A 21,723-nucleotide genomic window follows, 5' to 3' on the forward strand; every position below is an offset into this window, starting at 1 on the left:
GTGTCTCGTTATAAATTCATAGAAAACCTGTGAGCATCTACACAGCTGATGAAGGTGTTTCATAGTTGAAAAATCTGGTCTTACACTGATCAGTCTGTTCCACGAGTCACTGCTCCATACAGTTGGAAGAATTCAACCTATTTACAACTGCTCACACAATAAATTTGGTGCATGCTCAATTCTGGCAAAGCAAAGCAATACCAAATAGCTACACTCTAATTTCTTGCACTGTATTCATTCATAAGCTGCCGGCAGCAAGAGTCATTCTGACAACACTAAATTTCAGCTATGAATTAGTCTGTTTATTTATATTTTTTCCCATATATACTGGGAGTATCTGCCTAACAGAAACTTTAATAAAAAAGGATATTTTATTACATGAATTTTGAGAGGGTTGAAGGGCCGCTGAATTCAGCCTGGATCAGCTCTGCATCAGCGTTAATTTCTCAGATCCCTTTGCTCATCCTTTTAACCTGGCAAGAGCCTCCTTTTACTGGGTTGGGGGTTTTTTTAGTCCACATCTAGCTTTTCTGCCTCTTCGCTCTGTACTGCCCGGTTAGTTTTTTTCTCGTCTGCTTTCTTGGACTTGGATGTCTTGTTACTGTTCCTGTTCTTCCTGGCTACGCAGTACGGTGTGAGCGGAGTGGCGGCGGGAGGTCGCTGCGGGCGTGGGGGACACCTGTACCGTGCGGCTGCCACTCGGTCGCACCCAGAACGAGCCCGGCCAGCGCGACCTCCACACGCTTTCCGGGAGCCCAGCCTGCAGAGGTCTGGTAGCAACCAAACTTAGCTAGAACCCCCGGTGAAGGAGAGACATCAGTGATGAATCTGGATGGCGGGAGATGCCGGTGGGGAGTGGAGTCCGGGCCGGCGCCGCGGCGCTACCCGAAACGTGGACAGCCCGCTCTGCTAGGTCGCGATCCCGGAGGAGCCACACGGTCATTTCCTGTGGCCGCTGCCTCGACAGGAGAGTGATGCTGGGCCGGTGCCCAGCGCGGGCTTCGGGCTACCGCTAGCGAGTATCCGGCCAGCACTGCCAGGGACGCAGCCCCGCTGCCCGGGTGCCACGACACGACACGGCTCGGCGGCGCTGACAAGCCCCGGCCACGCCGCGCCCCGGGTTGGCGGGTTTGAATTGGCGGGCGCTGGCCCCGCCCCGGCGGGCGGAGCGCGGGCGGAGGCGCCGCCGGCCGGCAGGGGCGCTGCTGGCAGCGGGGCGGGGGAAGCGGAGCGGGGCGCTGCCATTCCCCGGCTGCGCGGCCGCCTCCTCCCCTCCGCCTCTTCCTGGCCGCGGCCAGAGGAGCTGTGCTGGCAGCGGGGAGGCGGCGGCGGCGGCGCCCAGCTCCCGGCCCGCCATGGCGATCCGCAAGAAGAGCAACAAGAACCCGCCGGTGCTGAGCCACGAGTTCATCGTGCAGAACCATGCGGACATCGTGTCCTGCATGGCCATGATCTTCCTGCTGGGGCTCATGTTCGAGGTGAGGCGGCACCGACGCCCCCGCCGGGACTCCTCTTCCCGCTTCCGCCCGCTCTACCGGAGGCTCTCGGTGCTGGAGGGGAGGGAGGGCGCGGGAGTGTCGTGGCAGCAGCGGAGGCTGTGCGGGCTGCGGCGGAACCCTGCGGCTGCCCCCAGTCAGCGCCGCCGCTTCCCGGCGCACTTGCCCGCCGGCCCACGCCCGACCCGCCGTACGCGGGGACAGGAGCCGACCCCCGCCCCGCCGCACCGCCCGAGAACCACGGCGGGCGTCCTCCCGGCGGCGCATCCCCGCTTCCCCGTGGGGAACGCCCTTCTCCCCGGCTCCGCTTGGACAGGCGCAGCCGTGGCTACCGCCAGGACCCGGCTCCCGCTTCCCCGCCGCCGCGGGCGGGAGGCCGTGCGGGGCCGGGAGCGGGGCGGCGCTGCCCGCCGCCGCGGCGGCAGTTCCTGCGGGCGGCGGGGTTACGTGGCAGCCGGGGAGGGAGGGAGGAGTGCGCGGCACGGCGGGGAGGGGGCGGGGGGCGAGGCCCGGCCGCGACAGCCGATCCCCCGCTCTTTGTGTGCGCGGCCCCGCCGGGCCCCGCCGGCACTACGGCTCCCGGCGTGCGGCGCGGCGGGAAGGGAATGGAAAGCCGCGGTGACGTGTCCTTAGGGCCGCCGCTCGGGTCCCCCTGCCCGCGCCCCCGCGCCGCTCCCCGGCCGCCGAGCATCCCGAGGCTCCCGGTGGCTGGAGGCGCCGCGCGGCTGGGTTGGGCTGGGCTGGGCACCCCCGCCACCTCCGCCCGCCTCGGAGATGCGCCGAGGTTCGGCAGCGTAGAGGGGAGCTCTCCCTCCGGCCTGAGGGCCGGCCCTGCTGCAGGCCCTCCGCTCCCTGGGCCCCCATGTTGAATGCAGATGCTTTAAAACGTGCCTTTCTGGCTCTGGAAAGGTAACTTACCTGTGTGGCTGCCAAAATATTATCAGTGATCTGAGATCACTGATCATCACATTAAGACACTGTTGACCAAAGGTTTCTGGCATTTTAGGCATTTGTTCGGACATTTATGTTAGACATTTTTTAAGGGTTGTGGACCTTTTTGTTCTAGGGATGGTTTTCAGGGTGGTTTCATCCAGCTGTTGGTACAGCTCAGCGCAAAAGGGAGTGGAGTTAGGAAGAAGATACATATATAGAAAGTGAAAACACGGCAGACCAGCTACACTGCTGTGTTTGTGTTTGCTATCAAAAATCACCAAGACAGCTGTTATATGGTGATTTTCCGGGGAATGGAGTTAAAGAGGTAAACCTAAACTGGTACTTTTTGTGCGTATATGAGGCTTACTATATTAACAGTATTACTGGTAGGGTTAGAGGTTTTTGGGGGGTTGAATGTGCTGAATTCTTCTGTTTCCAGTTTTTTTTAACCCACTGTGTTTTCTAACCCAGTGTAAAAAGGCCATGTGCCATTGTTGGTACAGATGTGATATATTGCCATTTTTAATTTTTTTTTTTTTAATGTTGGTGTGGTAAGGTGTTTACACTGCCTAACTTGTACAATTGCAGTATAGAGAGTCGCTGACAGAGCCTTCAAAAGGCAGTTCAGCATTGAGTACTGTTTCGAATTGTCCTCTGAGGGCTCCCTTGATGAATAGGGAGCCCGAGGCAAGTTCACTAATTTGAGCAAACTAGTTGGATTCCCTGAAGTTACATGGTCTGAACAGTCCGCCACGTATTCAGGGTTTCAGAGAAAATCTAGAGCTTGTTGACAAAGCACTGGTTTTAAAAATCTCACTTCCTGTGAATAATTAATACTGGTAGTAACCTAGTCATTATATTCATTCACTCAACATATCCTTCCAGGATTCCTAAAGAAGCTTGGGTTTTTTGTCAGCCCTATTAATTACTGCCTAGATGCTAGTTTTTTACAGCAATGAGAAACTGTCTGATCAAGAATATGGTGAAGGACAGTTATTTTTCCTTCTCATTTAGGACATGTTGATTCATGTTGGGATTCAATGAAGATGTGTTATAGTAAAAAATGAGTTTCTGCTTATTGACAAATAAGAACTTCTACTCGATCTTATATATTGCGGGTTTTAGAATATTCCCACCCCCCAAAGAAAGCCATTAGGACAACATCATCTCTTCAGATTGTTTTTATTCATTCTGGTTTTAGTTACTGCTCATCATAAAGGGATAGTACCACTACTGCTAAATTTAATTTCATTTGTTTTATGCTTCTTGCCAAAGGATCCCCAGGGTCAAAAGAATTCTAATTGTACTGAGTTGATATCCCACTGGCCTGAAATTGTTTCCTGTTGTTTATGCCTTTCTATGCTCTGTCCACATTTTTCAGATCACCCACAGATTTATGAATATGGTAACTGACTTCCAAATTTTGTCAAATAAATAAAGTACTTTTGAATAAAGTTTGTTCTCAGCCGCTGCTGAATGCATCATGATCTAGGGACTCCATGATATCATACATTCTGTTAATGTAATGATACTGTATGGACTAAAGACAGAATTGTAGCATGTGTTTTCATTTTACTCTTGTAGGAAAGGCTATTTGTAAGTAACATTTTCAAGGACCTTTCATTTGGCAGGTTGAGTATTCTGTAAATAAACCTATAGAGACCACACCGTGTGTGCTGCCCTTGGAAAGTCAGGTGCAGTGGTGAGATAAAGGGAGTTGGTCAGTTTTTTGGGAGGAGACAAACGTGCTGGGCAAGGGTGCCAAAATGGGCAAACATTTTCAGTTTAATGTAGTTTATTTCCATGAGAATTTACAGCACTTTTGGTTTTCTCTCTTTCAGATTACAGCCAAAGCAGCGGTCATTTTTGTTACACTTCAGTACAATGTTACCATTCCTGCCACAGGTATGTATCTTGCAGGAGGTTAGTTAGGAGACAGTGTATCAGACATTATTAGTGTGCCCTGCTTCCTAGACTTCACAGGAAGGGAAGTTGTTAATTTCAATAGACAATGAGCAGCTTTCAAGGATTTCACTTTATGTTTATTAAAACACTGTTTTAACTAATAAGGTTAGAGACAATGTTTCTGTTCTGCTGGCTTAATCATTAGTGCTGAAACACCATCTGGCTGGTAGATAAGTTCTCATGAATTCTTACTCTGGCTTTGCAGGTGATAATCTTTAATAGTCGAAGTGGGGTGATAGTTTAACATATTTTTATTGTCCACTTTCAGTGTATTTGGGTAAGCTTCCTAAGTGCACTTAAGTTTTTAGTTTTATAGCATTCTTCCAGAGTCAAATTGAGTTTGTGATGTGATGTAGAAGATAACTATAAACAGTCTAGTGACCCAGTTCATGGTGGCAGTTTAATTTGACTTCTGTTTGTTCAGTTGACTACAAGCTACTTCTGTCTGAAAGGTTTCACTCTGCGAAATAAATTTAGGAACCATTAAACTGTATTGGTGCTTAACAATTAATTCTGTTTGTCTTTTAGAAGAACAATCTGCAGAAACAATCTCTCTCTATTACTATGGCATCAAAGACTTGGCTACAATTTTCTTTTACATGCTTGTAGCAATAATCATACATGCTATAATTCAGGAGTATGTACTGGATGTAAGTATAAAATATTCATTCCTTTCATCAAGATAATTGTCGGGTTTTAATTAGACTTTAAGACTATTAACTTAAAAGTAAACTTCTGCATTAAAATTTTTAACTGTAAAAACATGCGTTGAAACTTTTAGATCTCTAATGAAGTTACCAAATAAATTTGAAGTACTGCAGCATATAAATAACAGTGGACTTTCATTTCAGAAAATTAACAGGAAAATGCACTTTTCAAAGACAAAGCATAGCAAGTTCAATGAGTCTGGGCAACTTAGTGCATTCTACCTTTTCTCCTGTGTTTGGGGAACGAGTATTCTTGTCTCTGTAAGTATATTTTCTCTTCTGTTTGTATTATGAGATTTAAAAAAATTCACTTATGTTGATGATAAATGTGGTTTTGGCTTATTTTTCTGGTTTTAATTTTAAAGTGGGGACAAGTTTAATGATTCTGTGAGAGTTGTAGTCATAACTGAGTATAAAGTCAGTAGTGTTACTGTTGCTCAGTCTTGAGTTGATTTACTGTCAAACTGAATAAGGTAAAAACCATTTAACTTTATTATGGTGTTTAGTTCTCTAGGTTTTTTGGTGTTGGTTTCTTAACATAAAATAAATGTTTAGAAAACACCATACATAGCATTCTGAAGTCTAGGGAATGGGTATATGACAGATTGCTGTAACCTCAGGTCAGTGTGTGCTTTTAGGCGACATACTCTTTGCTAGTGACTGGATGTGTATGAGTTTAGCTCATAGAAAGGAAGACTGCCTTTTTTTTAACATAACAACTCATGGAAAACCTTTCCTTCTCTTAGTTGTCTTCGAAGCTTGTCAGCAGTTTACAAGAGAAGACTTGTGGCTGTAGTAATCCTGGAATAATTTTCATATCATAAGGACATTCTGTCTTGAATAATCACTTGATTTGTTTAGTTGCTTTTTATTTTCTTAAACCAGTGCAACTGTCTTTTTTGGGGGAGGATTTGTTTTCTGGGTTGCTTTGGTTTTGTTTATTTGTGATTTCTCGGAGATTTTTAAAAAAGAAAATTTATAGATCTGTAGCTTTTACTTCTGTATGTATATGTGAGTATTTTTGTGTGTACACGTGTGCATATACGTAAATGCATACATGTATGTCCAGTCACGATTTCTGACTAGAAGGTAGCATCTTAAAGCATTTATTAGGTTTTTTTTGTTTGTTCTTTTCTTTTTTTTTAGGAGAACTATATATCAGATCCAACCTCTCTGTGGAGGGACTATCCGCACACTCTGATTCCGTAAGGCTTCTTCCTTAGAGGATTGCTGGGGGAGAGGAGGGAGGGTTTTAAGCCTAGGGTGTGTCATGTACAACGTGTAGAATAAGTAGTTTGTAAAACTCTATTAGTCACTCATGTGGTTTTGGTAGTATTTATGGGAGCTCGATTTTTTGACAACTTGTAGCATACGAAGTTCTTTTTTTGTCGGCTGTGACTTAAAGAATTACGTTTTTGCAAGCTTTATCTTAATGATTTTGTTGTTAAAATATTAGTTTAGACTTGGCTGGCATGAAAGATCTGCATTTTTTTCTTTCTTTAAGAGACAGTGATAAATTGAGTTCACTAGAAGCTTCTGAAATGTTTTTTAAGTTCATTCATAATAAATAATATTCTTCAATTCTTGCTGTATTGTACAGGTTTCAGATGAAGTTTTTCTACATCTTACAGTTGGCATACTGGTTTCATGCTTTTCCAGAACTGTACTTTCAGAAAACTAAAAAAGTAAGTTCAAAACATAAATGGGAGGAACTCCATAGCAAGGTGGCATTTTTTCTTTTCAGTTAAATCCTAATTGCAGTAGAATTGTTAATTATCTGTTGTGTAAATAAAGATTACTAGTGTTTTTCATCCATTGAAAGAATTTTCCCTAGAGCAAGTGATCGTGAGATTTTCTTTTCAACTCTGTTTGTTTGTTTGTTGGAATTGATAGTCTGAATAGGCTCACTGAAATCAGTTGTTTCATGAATCATGATATAGGTGTAGAATATAAATATTGAATCATTCTGTACATCAAAGGAGTATGAAAGTCTGGGATTTGATTTAAATAGCATTTAAGTGGGTGGATGAAAATGGAGCATTAGCTGGCAATGTACCTTTGCACCCCCAAAAAAACCAGGTGTCACCTGGGCTGCATGATGAGCAGTGACCAGCTGGTAGAAGGAAGGGATTCTGCCCTCTGCTCTGCTCTGGTGAGACTGCCCCTGGAGTGCTGCATCCAGCTCGGGGGTCCCCAGCACAAGGAAGGTATGGATCTGTGTGAGGGTCCAGAGGAGGGCTATGAAGATGAGCAGAGGGCTGGAACAGCCTTTCTGTGAAGGCAGCCGTAGAGAGTTGGAGTTGTTCAGCCTGGAGAAGAGAAGGCTTCAGGGAGAACTTACTGTGGCCTCTCATTGTTTGACAGGGGCTTATAAGAAAGATGGAGAGAGATTTGATTTTTTTGGGGGGGTCTGTAGTGACAAGATGCAATGATTTTGAAAGAGGGTGGGTTTAGAGTAGATGTGAAGAGTTTCTTTATGATAGAGATGGTGACACTGGGACACACTTCCCAGAGAAGTTGTGAATTTGGTTTCGTTTGAAGTGTTCAGGGTCTGGATGGGGCTTTGAGCAGCCTGGTCAAGCGATTGATGGTCCCTGTCCATGGTATGGAGGTTGGACTAGGTGATCTACAAAGGTATGTTTGAGCCCAAACCATTGGGCTGTTGTTGCTCTATGACTAGGCTGCATCTCTGTTGCCAGTTCTGCTTTATTCAGGAAAATGAAACACAGGTGTTACATAACCACAGATCTTTGTACAGGAGCCTAGAAGAGGCTCAGTAAAATAGTAATGAGATGCACTGTTTCTGTGCTGCTCAGATGCAGTATAATTCCTGTTTTGCAGATGCACTGCAGGTGATGTTCTCCTATTGTGCTAGTGATACCTTTCAAATTTGACTTCACAGCCAAGTGTGGAGATTTTTCTTAAAATTACTTCAAGAAAGCTGTCACAAGTGGCCTAAGTGACTATGCTGTATGTTGAATGGTAGTGTTTTACTTAGTCACTACTTAAAATTGTGCCCTCTGACTTTTGCATTAAGTTTAAAGGGTGATAGTTCATTCATTTTAGCAACTTCATAGTTGATATTTCTTTGACCCCAGCTTAACCTCTGCCATCTTGGTTTCCTTGCCTTATTCCTTCACTTGAACGAACTGCCTGCTTTTACTCAGGTCTAGTTATCTGTCCTGCTGACATAAAAGAAGAAAAGGACTTCTTAACTCTCGTTCCTGTTTAGTCAGTCATCTATACCTCATGCATTATTCCACAAGGCCTGCAGACTCTGACAGTTTGTCTAAGCGGGCAGCATGGGCTGTTTAAATGTTATCTCAGTTCTAAGGTTGAAGTATTAGATGCTGGTCCTGGTTGTGCTTGGAGAAACTGATCATTTGTACTTTCTGTGTCTTCATCTGAAATAACCAATTTGTCATTTTCTTTCAGATAATTCAGAGTAGGTCTTTCTCCACCTGTTTTCTTGCTCTTTTTGTATTATGAGTGTGATGTTTGCTGTTGTCATAATTGATTCTGTGGGTTGGTTGGATTTGATACTGAGTATTGAATAACATAGTATAGCTCTTGTAAGATTAAAATTTTATGCATTTTTAAATTGCATGTATACAAGATGAAGCTAAAGATCCTTGCTTGAAGTTAACAGAATCTTTCCAAAAAGGAGTTTCTTAAGCACAACTGAATGTACTCTGCTACTGCTCCAAAAGAGATTTTTATTATGATCTGGCATACTTCAATGGTTCTTCTGTTCACAGATGTCATGATCTGCTTTCCATGTGCTGTGTGTCTTCCTCTATTATTTCATCTCCATGAAGTGTTCAGTTTAATAGGGCTGGTTAAAGCCTGACTTAAAGTGGGACCATGGTGCTTTAGCATGACTGGTTAATAACAATATTCTCTGTATTTGCCAGAAACAGTATGCCAGAATTTTGGATGGCCTTAAATTTTTAAAATTGATGCCAACACTTGAAAAACCTTTCGTTTTGCTTTGTGGACTGTTATTTTAATCTGTAGCAATTTGATGGGCAGCAAACATGTGGAACTGTAGGATCTGATGATACAGTAATACATACAAAATAAGTATTGTAATAGCTTGTATAAATTCACAGTGGTCAGAACAAATAAAAGTGGATCCTTTTAAAAAGCATCTTACCATGTTTGATGCCTTTTCTCACAGTAGCATATGTAAAATACTGAATATTACTGGTAAGTGAGCAATAAATTATGTGTGGAATTAGATGATCCAGGCTGAGTAATTCAGTGCCAGACCAGGCCACATTAAGGTAGCTCATACACCAAGAAGAATTTCCAAGGATTAGGGAATAGTTTGTAATAACAGATAACATGCTACAATACTGTATAACGTTGTATATAACACGTGATGACTTTTTTTCTTCCAAATAGGAAGATATCTTTCGCCAGATTGTCTACATTGGACTTTACCTCTTTCATATTGCTGGAGCCTATCTCCTCAAGTAAGTCAATTGTAAACTTTTACTGGCTCCATTCTCTGCCTTAAATATCTACCAAAATGTCTGAATGTTTGTTTTATTTGTTTTAATAGTCTGACCCATCTTGGACTTGTTCTTCTGGTATTGCATTACTTCGTTGAATTTCTTTTCCACATATCCCGTCTTTTCTACTTCAGTGATGAAAAATACCAGAAAGGGTAAATAGTCTTTATCTTTAAAATTCATGTCATTTCTGTCTTAGAGCCTTTGGCATTTAACTAACCAGAAACCAAAACTACAAGGAAGTTCAGTGTTCCTTAAGCGACCACAGTTTTCCAGACTAGTGTTAGTACTTATATTTCTAAACCATCAGTAACTTTTCACCCTGTTTTAGCCTATTTAACTAAATACTAGTAGCAGTATTAAATGAAATAAAATCTCTCAATGTATACTAATGTGAGGTTTCTTTCAAAGTTTTGGACAGAAAGGAACAGGATAGGTTGCTAATACAGCAAACTCTGTAGGAACTAAAAATATGCTTTTGTTCTAATAGTACTGGAAAGCACTTTCATTGAGTTAAAATCAATTTTTGTAACATAATAGAGGGTGCATTTAAGATAGGTGCAAAATCATATATTTAGATAAGTTCTTACATTTCAAATGAATTTGCATGGTAAGGGGCAGCATTTGCATTGTTAGTGCATGTGTTTTGAATGGAGAGTTTATTTAGTGTTTGTGGTGTTTTTATTTCTAGATTTTCGCTGTGGGCAGTTCTTTTTGTTTTGGGAAGGCTTCTCACCTTGATTCTCTCAGTCCTCACTTTTGGCTTTGGACTGGCAAGAGCAGAAGATCAGCAGCTGAATTTCAGTACTGGGAACTTTAATATCCTGGCTGTTAGGTATAGTAAACCTGAAAGAGTTCTTAAGCATGTGCTGCAAACCCATGTTGAATACACAGGTACTAATGCCAGTAATTCTGAATGACTGAGTGTTTTCATGCAACCAATGGGATTAATAGGAATAGCTTAAGAAATTTTTAAGGCACAGTGAAAAGAATTGACTGAATTTAGTCTACACCTGAGAAATCTGTAACTGGTTACTCTTTTTCTTTGTTAAGAAAAAAAATCCAAGCAACCCCCCCCCCCAAAAAAAAAAAAAAAACAAACCCAAAAAACCTCCCCCCCCCAAAAAAACCCTCAACAGAATTAAAAGGAATTTCCAATTACAGACACTACTTTCAAATGTTTTAAAGTTAGTAAATCAAATTCTAGATATGATTGCAGTGAGTTTATCTTAGAGGTCAAGGCATTGAGTCCAGAGCAGATTTGGTCTTGGTTAAAGATTACTGCCTCTTTCTCTGCCTTTATTATGGCTCCTATTGCTGCTGCATGATCCAACTGCCTGGCCTTCTTACGAGTGCAGAAAAAGAAGTTATTGAGACTTCGACAGTGTCAGCATAATCTTGCAAAATTGATACTCTGAGCTGCAAGACACTCTTGAACCATTTTCAGCTGTTGCTGCCTGGTAGCCTGAGAGTAATTCTGAGAAAGACAGCAGGAAAGAAACCTAGTACTTGCCAGTTTTGACGGGCAAAGATTTCACTATCACTCTGTAGCTAGTTTTGATCATCTGTGCTTTAGCCCGGTGCCACCCTATGCCAGCAAACTCTTGGCTTAGAAAATGGATGTTACTGGGGGAGGGGATGGAAGCTGCCAAAAAACCTTTTCTGTTTGAATAATGAGGCAAACTTACTGATAAAACTTTACCTACCATTTGTTTCTAGAATCAGTGTGCTGGCCTCCATCTGCATGACTCAAGCATTTATGATGTGGAAGTTCATTAATTTCCAGCTTCGGAGGTGGAGAGAGCATTCTTCTTCTCAGCCTCAGTCAGTGAAAAAGAAGTTTGTATCAGCTAAAGGAAAGACCTCCAGAAAAGAAAGAGGTTTGTAGTTTCAGTTTTTCTGTTGCCTTGACTTCTCAAAACCAACTTTAGGTTGCTAAAGAAGCATTTTGTGTTTAACTTGTGAGTGAGATGACTCAGCTACAGAAGCAGTACTGGTGAATATTGCTGTGGGAAGAATAGATTTTTAAGAAAAACCACTAAATATTGTTGGGTTTTCTAACTGCTCAAATTAAGGAATTACTGGGGTTTTTTTTAGTTAGTGCAGCCTGATATTTTTATTCTCTTTAATTTCATTACTTGAACAAAATGTGTCAGGCTTATGTTTGTTCTCTTATATAAAGGGAACAGATGCAATTTTACATCTGTTCTCTTAGATATTTATTTGTAGAATTTTCTTGCAGTGAGTTTCGACTTGTTTTTCATTGCCATGAAATTCTGAGGGTTTAGAGCAAAGAGATGGTTTGATGATCCACTCAGTAAAAAGTTTTGTGTCGGACTGTTTTTAGAAAAAGAAGGAATTGATACTTCTTTAAGGAAAGGTAGTAACACCTTACTGCTCTAAACCTGTGTTGAAGCTTTTGGAAATGAACTGAAGAGTCCAGATTTGACTTTTAAATTATGTCACACCCTTTTTATGGAAAGGGTATGAAAGATAAATAGAATGCTCTTTCCTCCAAGAAAAAATTACGTGCTCTTTAAAAAAAAAAAAAAAAAAGAAAAAATCCCTGTACTTCAGTATATCTGTTGCAGCAACAGTTCAACATCTATGTATTTCATTGCTAGCTTGAATTACTTCTGCACCCTTTGGAAATGCAGAAGTTGTTCCAAAAGCTTTCTTCAGCCTGACCCTTTGCTCCCAGTCATGTATTACCAACCTGTTCTACCTTTTGATATATTCAAAGTAGTGTGTGTCAAGACCATTTTCACTAAGAACTGAGATTGGTGGTGGGAAATGAGTATTTTTTTTATTTCTCCCAAGTTTCTATTTTTATTACAATTATGTGTTTTAGATCACTGCTGGACTCCCTTTAGAATGATTTGTAGTTATCACAACTTGGCTTATGTATAGTGGTGGGATTTTTTTTTTAATCCAAAAATTCAGTTGGAATTTTTTTTTTTTATAATTGAGTGAAGGTAGTTTCCTATGTAAATGTTCTGTTTAATCAGAGCTTCATGTTCATGGCCTTCTCACAATGGCTTTTTTTTAATTCAAGTCTTTTATGTAAAATAATTTTAAACTATGTGCCCTGATGGTGATTTAATCAGGGAGTCAGAAATGTAATAGCTTTTAAAATCTCTTAATCTGTTTCATTCATGTAGTTTAGTGAATCTGCTGGGTTTCACCTAACTTCAATGGAGACTTGCAAGTGGTAAACCAGTAGTGGAAAAGTCAGTTAATTGGAGTTGTGGTTTAATTCACAAAATAATTGAACTATGCCTGTCTTGAACACTGAAGAATTTTATCCCTTATTTTAAATGGAAATAGAAGAATTTGAATGAACTAAGTGCTTCTGTTTTGAATAATCCTGTTATGTTGTCTTTTCAGAACACTTGCATAGGGTGCAGCAAAGCAGTGTTTTTGAAAGAGTAATATATGCAATTGAACTGTTTAAAATACTCCTCTTTTTTAAGGGAGGGGGTTTGTTTTGATTTTTGGGGGGGGGAGTTTGTTGGGGTTTTTTTTTTTTTGGTTGGTTGGTTTGTTTGCGTGTTTTTATTGATGGTGGTGGTGGTTTTTTGTGATTAAATGTTTTTTTGAGAGTCAGGGCACAATAAAATGTGTTACTCTTACTCTATGCCAAAACCAAGAAATGACAGTAGAAAAATTCTGCTGGTTATATAGGGGTATCCAGCCACATGCTGATTCATGTTCTTTGTTTTACCTAAACTGTGTAAGAAAATATGATTTCAGTTAACTGGCTTGAGTGTAATTAATTGTTTTTAAGTTTCTTTATTTAAAAATAATTTGAACGTTTTCAGAAATATCCAAAGACCACCTTGTGTAGGCTTAAAATCATGGGGTCGTTTACAGCCAGATATGTGGTCAAACAGACTTTGGCTCTTTGGGCCTGCGTCTGGTCTCTTGCTCCTGTGTGATTCTCAGTGGATTTTTTTTGTTGTTGCTTGTTTGCATAAATGAGAGCATTTGAGTGTCATGGGAGAAAGAGCGAGGCCAACAGTTGTTTTTGTAGACTGGCCACACTCTAGTGACCTTCAGCACATCTGCAGATGGAAAAAAATAAGTTTAACCAGTCCTTCCTAAAAATATATAAGTATATATATATAATTTTTTTTAAAGCACCCAAAAAGCCAGCAGCTGTTGCTTGAAGTCAGAGTGATATGAGTCAGAGCAGAGATGTTAGGCTTGCAAGCATTGCAGCTGGCTATGCACTGTGCTCTTTAGGTCTGTTTTATAAATATAGTTACTGTCAGGCAACATCTGTTTCCTTGCTTGTGGTGAAACTGAATAAAGGAGGTACTTTTAATCCCCAATGGTATCACGTTGCTCCACTTTACTAGTTGTATGCACTATAAATCCACAGATTGTGCATCATTGGTTTAGGGGAACCTAAATTTTGCTAGCAAATCATCACTGTGGTACTTGAACAGTTTAAACCTCTTGAGATAGAAGTAGAGACTTGCAGCTGGATAGGTGCCTGACCTTGAACTCTTTCCACCTACACATACTCACTGCAAATCTGAACTAGTGTTCTGTCATATGTGTGTAAGTGTCATCATCATAACAAAAATGAATTCTGTATGTTAAAGTATATGCTTTAAAAATTTGGAGTGTATCTGTGTGTGAAGGATTTCCTCTACATATCAAATGCTTGTAAAGGTAAGCTAAGGAGTATAATTTTAGCAAGAATTATGAGGTAGGTGGGACAAATAATTAAGACCTGTAGTGTAGAACTGTGTGTACACTGTGTCTCCAAAATTTCACAGAACTGTCTCATCTCATCTAATCTTCAAGTTATACTTTACTTTTTCACAGAATATCTTCTAAAATATCATCACTGGTCTTGATTTTCAGTCTAGATGTATATGATGCATTTCAGTGTCTGGCCACATCAGGAAACTGAAATTCATTGTAGTAAACTTTAACTACTTCATGTTGTAAGAACTTCATTATATTGTTGCATTCTGGATTATAATTAAGAAGTTCAACAAAGAAGGTACATCAGAAAAGAAGTTAAAGGCTGTTTGTGTAGGACCCACAAAAAATGTAATAAAATATAAAGCATCTCACTGTATTTGAAAAGTGTTTTCTTCTTTTCTTCTAGAAAATGGAATAAATGGAACAGTGACCTCAAATGGAGCAGACTCGCCTCGCAGCAGGAAGGATAAATCCTCGTAAAACTGGGTTTTATTAAGTTAATTGACTAATGTCCCCAAAGAATCTGCTTTTTACATGGATGGCCCTTCAGCACTAGAGATATTATGGATTAAAGAAAATACAATTCATGTTTTTTGATTATTGCTGTTGTTTTGAGAAACTTTTTTTAAAAAAACCATTTTGACTAAGGAAAAAGGTTTATCTCTCTTCAAATACTTGGGGGGAAGATTCAACACTTTTTAAAAAACATTGACGCTTTTTTAAATATTTACTGTGATGAAATAACTCACTTAATGAGGATCACTGTTGCAGTGTATTATTTCCTTCCAGTTTTTGTAATCTTGGTGATACTGTTCTACCAACTTCACTTTTTCCAAGTTCCTCAAGAAATAATGCAAAATTGAAGTCAAAACATAGTATACATTTTCAGAAACTCTGGGTTTTCAGTTAATTACCTTGACTCAAATTTACGTTTCAGTTTGGGATTCCAAGACCACACCAATAGGCATCTTTATTTGGTAGTTAATAGCTGCACAATGTCTGCTCTTAAGAATTGCCCCGTATCATTAAAACAAAACTGAACTAATTGGAAATGTTGCTGAGTCTTATTGTTTGCTGGTTAGAAATCTCTTACAGGGAACACAACACCTTTTTTGAGATATAGCTTTTAGCACCGGAAAATTAGAAGGGAGAGTGTATGGCCATAGAAAGAGTTGATTTGAGTAGCACTGTCCACTCCTGTCTGTGCTTTTGAAGTGTAAGTATCTTGGAGAATTAGTGCACATTGGACCTTCTCTGAAAACTTGTCTTTCTGATTTTATGGGTGGAGGTTATTAAAATGTGTTGTGTTTGTTTTGAGAGGCAATTAATGCTCCATGAAGAGGGAATTAGATAAATGGATCAAGTGATGAGAAACATTCCTTTATTCTAACTGCTTTGCTTTGTTTCACCTCTGTTAGGACATAGTTTGGTTTCTCCTATATATATTTTTATGAAAAAAATATTTAAAAGCTACAGCTTCTTAAAACTGATTTATTGTGACCTTTGCTACAACTGGAAAAATCTAAATTTAAGAATTTTTCCATTATCTTTCATAATTGTATTCAATGTGAAACTTTGTCCAGTTAGTTTTCCAGTTTAATATGCAGATAATGTTTCCTCTGTACACTTTTGTAATGGGTATAATTCAACCTGTTTCACGTGTGAAGGAGTGAGACAGTTACTGCAGTCTTAAGAAGAAGTTGCTGAATTAGTCTATCAAGTTAACCCAAGTATTGAACTGCTTATTGATTAAGGAGTAATTATGAGCAATCAAGCTGATAAATAAAATAATTCTAATTAAAAACTGTTATTATAATTGAGTTTATACCCAACAAAGTGATAAATCTGCATTCTGTATTTTCTAGAGTTCGATTGCTTACTATTCAGAATAAACGTTTCTAGTACAAAATCCTCACTACAAGTAACTATCCATTCTTCAGTTGTTTAGTGGTATTTAGTTATTACAGTATCATTTGTTACATGTTTCAGCTGATTACAGTCACAATCCCCAAGTACTTGGTTCACAGCTCCTGAAGTGGACTTGGCAGACTTGTATTTGCTCAGCTTGAGAAGTCGGGGGCAGTGTGCCCTCTAATAAGCCCAGTCTGCTTTAGTAGAAGTAGGTATCCCATGTCTTGGTTGGAAGGGGTAGAACTGTGAATCTGTCCAATCTGATCATGAAACTGGAAAACTGGAACTCGGAAATTTTGAGAGAATCGTGTACATTGTATACTTGTTGTTCAAAATCATGTTTTGTGTCTGATGTTTCTAGAAAAACCTTCACAGATTCTGTGTGCCTTGCTCTCAACTTGTACCTTAAGCCAAAGGGGGTAAATTTTAAGTGTCTAGTCTGGTGCTTGGACTCTAAATCAGTTTGCTTGCGATATCTGGTTGTACTGGGGCTGAAAGAATCATAAAGGGTGGAGGAACAAATTATGAAGCAAGCATTTAAGGTACTTCTTGAGATCTTCAAGACTTATAGGAGTCTGAGGGTTGTAATAGTTGTTTCCCTAAGGCAAGCTATTTCTTGTAAACCTCATTCTTTGGCACAGTAGTCTTGCAATGTAAACTTCAGGTTAATTTCCAAAAACTTCAGAAGAATATATTCTTGACTGTTAATACTGACATTGCTTTTTCTCTCCTTTTGGCCTTATGGATGGACATTCTCGTCCTTTGGACATTTACAAAAGCACTTTTTTTTCCACAATGGCTTAATATTCATCATTGCCTTATAGGAGTTGTTGGTGTCTGCCAAGTAATAGAAAGTAACAACAGTTGTTCTAGAATTTGGTTAGAGTATTGGAAGCCAGTATTTTCTGTCTCTTCCCTCATAACTAAAAATACATATTTATAATGTTTGATGAGGCAAGACCAGTAATTTTTAATTATCTACCTTGTGATGGAAACACTCATAAACTTAGAAGATATTGAGACTTCTAGTTTGATATTATTTGTTTTAGCGTAAGAATGTTGTTTGGCTGGATAACTTCTTTTAAATTGCTTAAAATTGATTTTCAAATGTTATTGCATTTTTGGCTCTTTGCTTATAATCTGGGATTCAGTAAGATGGAAGAAGATTAGTTATCTAATCACGTTTTCTTAATTATGGCATCAAGAAAATTAGAAATGGAAATTACTGCAGAGTTCATTATTATATCCTATGCCAAATAAAATAGGCAGTACTTAATTTATCCCCGTCAATTTCCAGGTCCCACAAAGAGAAAGCTTTATCCATTTAGATGGATTTGAATTGAATAATTACACAGACAGGGTTTGTTGGATTTGGGTTTTTTTCTTAAACCTCTTTCTCTTTGCCCCATTTTCTCAAAACTTGTCAAGATTTAACAAGAGATGATTTCAAGCCTTTTTTGACCCCCAAATATGTGTTTGTTTTGTGTGCCAGGATATTCTCTCAAAACCAGTATTTTACTTTTAGAGTGATTATATTTAATTTCAAAGTACAAACAAGGAGTGCAGAGCAGCTGAAATAAATTTTCAGGGTGTTAGTTTTCATCTGGACACTTTTTCCTTGACTGGTTGCAAAGACAGATTTCCCCTGTGTGAATCATTCATGAATGTGAAAATACTCTTTGGAAATACTGTTTTTCTGGTGATCCCATACCCAGACTTAAGAATGGTGAAGGAATTTGCTGAGCAGAGAAAATGCATAGGCTATTTCTTCTAACTTTAGGTTATGCTGAGGGTAAATTATGTATGTTGGGATAATGCATTTAGAAAACCAGCAGTTATTTGTAAGCATTTGGTACTTTTTCTAAATATTCTTTTTCTTTGAAAATTTTAGTTGTGTTTGTAGAGCTGTAGTACCAAGAATCGTAATAAGCAGTGTGGTCCTCTGGTACAGGTAATTTGACTTCTGTGAAAAGGGTCAATATACATCTGCAGTCCTTTGTTCTTTGAAGATTCCTGACTGACTGCACCTGAGTTGATTTTGCTGGGGGCAAAACTTGATGTGAAAGGGAAGGGAGGATTTCCATAGCCATGGAAAGTAATTTACGTTGTTGCCAGAATTGTGGTTCTGTCCCTTGCCTTAGCACAAGCCTTTCTGGTTGCATGGTGAGCAAGACCAGGGAGCTGATGCACCTGAAAACAAGCATGTTTGGGTTTTTTCCATTGAGTTAGTTGCCTGATAGTAACCCCAGGGTTTTACAAGTAATTATGTATAAGCAAGAAGAAAAGTTGCAGGGTAAAGATCAATCAAGTTCTAAGGCAGCTGCTACTTTCAACAGCATGTTGCCTAAAAATTACACTAGATTACAGCATGGGAGATCTTTAAAGGCTTCCAGTCTCCAGTACCGGAAGGGACCTGGCCTCTCTGGTAGTTCCTCCGTGTCAAAATCCATTGAGTATTAATGGATTTTTTTTCAGATCTTGTGGGCGAAGGAGAAATACTCATTGTGGTTTACTACTGTACTGAGATACCTTTTATCTGTCATCAGGGTTTCCAAGCAGTGCAAGAATACCGGCAGTGTAGAAATAGGGATTTTGAAAATGTAGATTGTCCTGGATCGAGCAAACAGCAATACTTACCTTAACAGCCAGGAAACTGGGTTTTTTTTGGTGTGAGGGGTGTTTTTTTTGGTTTTTGGGTTTGTTGTTTTTTTGGGGCGGGTTTTTTTTTGGTGTTTTTTTTTTTGTTTGGGTTTTTGTTTTTTGTTTGTTTGTTTGTTTTTTGGGTTTTTTTGTCCACATCAACTCTTTTTCTACTGGAGGACGTCTTCCAGAGAGCTTTGCAAGAATTGCACTGTACCCGTGTCTTGGTACATGGAGGGGAGGATTGTTTGGTTTTGTTTTCCTGTTTGCAGGAAGTTCACCAGCTGATTCCTAGGTCATACTTGGGTTTGGTTCCATTTGTGACTCAGCCCTTTGGGCCTGTGTTGTAAATGTTGGAGATTGGCAGTTTCAATAGGCTCCCTATGCAGTGGTGATCATTGCTGTCCTAATTGTTCTCTCTGGAAAATGTCAGTATTGAAGGGGACTTGAACACAAAGTAGAGACAGTGGTGATGTTTTTAAAATTTACAGGCTGGTGAAAGCCTGCATACAGAGATGGTATCTGGAAGGGGGGGCTGTGGTTTAATGCCTGAATCTTGTTATGCAAATATTTAGGTTATTTCTGGTGCAGGGTATGAAAACGTCCTACAAAATGAAGGCTTGAGGAATATATAGAAAATCCTTTAAAAAGAAAAAGACTTCAAAGGACTGACGTCAGCTATCATCTGTTCATCATATTTGAATTTCTTACATCGTGAGCTGTGGATTATCTTTAGAGCTCTGGATTAGCCCATGCTTGTCAGTTTGTTGGTGGGGTTGTTTTATATACTGTAAGTTGTTGTGGTGGATGTCTGGTGAGTATCCCCTCTTCACACTGCTCCCTGAACTATTCAGTTTTGGATCTGATAACCCTAAATCTGTACACAATGAAGAATTTTGTGTGCTCTGCAGAACTAAAATAGGATCAGTGCTGGAGTGTTTCTGGATCAGATGTGCAAAAGAAATAAGCACATCAATATGTTGAGTGTCATCAGAACATCCTTAATGGGAACTGAAACTCTTTTGGATGAACAAATTGCAAAACGACTTGGATATAGCTCACATCCACATAGCAAGTGCTGTTGTGGGTGAAATGGGACTGCTGTTGGCATCAGCCATTGTCCATTCCCCCTGGTGAGCAATGGGTGAGGAGTGCTGGGCTGCAACAGCTGTAGGCTGACTGCTTTTCTGCCTTTAAAGAAGCTCTTTTGATGTTGCCAATTCAAAAGGCAACAACTCTTATTTCTGGTTTAAAAAAAAAAAAGCTTACGGCCTAGTTTTGAATCCAATACACTTGCTCTTGATCTCTTTCTATGTGTCCTGTCACTTTTATTTTAGGTTTCTGCAGATACTTTAGTTTTATCCGGCTCAAGGATGGCAAGCCTGTGATATGAGTGCCAGAAATGACAACTCCATTATCTTCTTTTGATGTTTGAAATTTTTTGCAGAATCAGAGCAGCTAAAGTATAGCTTTATAATTCAGTAGCGTTTCAGTACTCATTCTTTGTCCGTATTTATTGTGGTTAACATTAAAGGTCAGGCACTGTCGTTCAGCACAACACAGTTGTTACTTCTTCATGCCACACACAAGAGTGTTAGGCAATTTGGTAAACTGAATTGAAAAAGAATATGTTAGTCAGTCTGGTTTAATAGAAGTTGATATTCCTTGATGGTTTTGCTTTGCATATTGCAGTTCACTCTCACTGCCTTTCTCATTTAGGAAACTGGGCACCTAAGATCTCTGAATCTCTAGACTGTGTACCACTTGAAATATTATGGTCTAGAGCTTTGTGTCTCCTTATATTTGTTTTGAAGTTGAAGGCTGTATCTTGCATTGTAATCAACAGATAAACATTCAGCCCATGGTAATAAGAATACTGTAACGGTAGGAATTTCAACTCTTGAACTCCAGGCTAGAAATCAAGCCAAAACTTAACTCATGTTCTCATGCAGGTGATTCCTCCTCTTTGTTTCTTGATTAATCATTATCTTTGTTTCGTTTGTGTAGATTGTAAGTTCTTGTGGCAAGGGTTGTCTTTTGTGCGTGTGTGTGTGTGTGCGTGCGCGTGTGTGTACCCAGGACATTGAGGTCTGGAGCCCCAGTCTGTGGAAGCTGTAATAAGCAATCACCTTGTTATTGTTTTCCTGGATATCATAATAAAGAGTATCAAATTAAAACTGTGCTTGAATAGTCTGTTACAAAAATGGAAGCATGTAAATTGCTTCTGGCCTTGCTTACAGTCCAGCAGCATCAGGGAGATACTGCTCAAAGGCAAATACGGTGTTTTGTTTGGGGATATTCACTTGAACGAGTGAACACCAGAGACAGGAAATCTGCTTAGTCTGAGGAAGAATGGCTTGTAACTAGGGCTGGAGCTGGGACTTGCACAAAATTATCAGGAGTTCAGGACTGATTTTCAAACCTGTCAGCTTTCGAACCTACCTCTTGGGAAGGGGCCTTGTTTGCTGTAATGTTTGTGCAGCATTTTATGTCCTTTGAGTAGCACTTTCCAGTTTGAGAGAGCAACCATGAACTTTGAGAACACCAAGAGCTCTACTGGGCAGTGTCTGGTGCAGCCTGGGAGCTTGCTTTTCTGGTGTCTCCTCTCCCTTTAGTTGAACAGCTTTTAATGCCTTTGTAGACTTCAGCTTCACTGATAAAGAAGAGCAAAATTTCATCCAATCTGAACTGGAGCCTCCACACTGTTCTGTTGGTGATTTGGCAATGCGGTGGGATCTGACAACTGTGCCCAACGTAGGCAAAGTTAGACTGCTTTTAGAAAACTTTTACCTTGAATGTTACTTTCCATTAGGTTTGATTTGATACATGGTAGAG

The 21,723-nt window shown here is 40.1% G+C and overlaps 1 protein-coding gene across 1 annotated transcript; it reads left to right on the forward strand.

The window, feature by feature from the left end:
- The first annotated feature begins 1,253 nt into the window (after nt 1-1,253).
- TRAM1 (translocation associated membrane protein 1) lies at nt 1,254-15,382 on the forward strand. Its single transcript, XM_066180290.1, has 11 exons — nt 1,254-1,478; nt 4,271-4,334; nt 4,923-5,044; nt 5,246-5,362; nt 6,248-6,306; nt 6,702-6,786; nt 9,509-9,579; nt 9,669-9,773; nt 10,310-10,453; nt 11,338-11,498; nt 14,744-15,382. The coding sequence occupies exons 1-11, from the start codon at nt 1,356-1,358 to the stop codon at nt 14,815-14,817; spliced, it is 1,125 nt and encodes a 374-aa protein (XP_066036387.1). The 5' UTR covers nt 1,254-1,355; the 3' UTR covers nt 14,818-15,382.
- The last annotated feature ends 6,341 nt before the right edge of the window (nt 15,383-21,723 follow it).

The sequence above is a fragment of the Chamaea fasciata genome, unplaced genomic scaffold, assembly GCF_029207755.1.
Source record: "Chamaea fasciata isolate MVZ Bird 193981 ecotype frontalis unplaced genomic scaffold, bChaFas1.0.hap1 SCAF_1, whole genome shotgun sequence".
In the NCBI taxonomy this organism is placed as follows: Eukaryota; Metazoa; Chordata; class Aves; order Passeriformes; family Sylviidae; genus Chamaea; species Chamaea fasciata.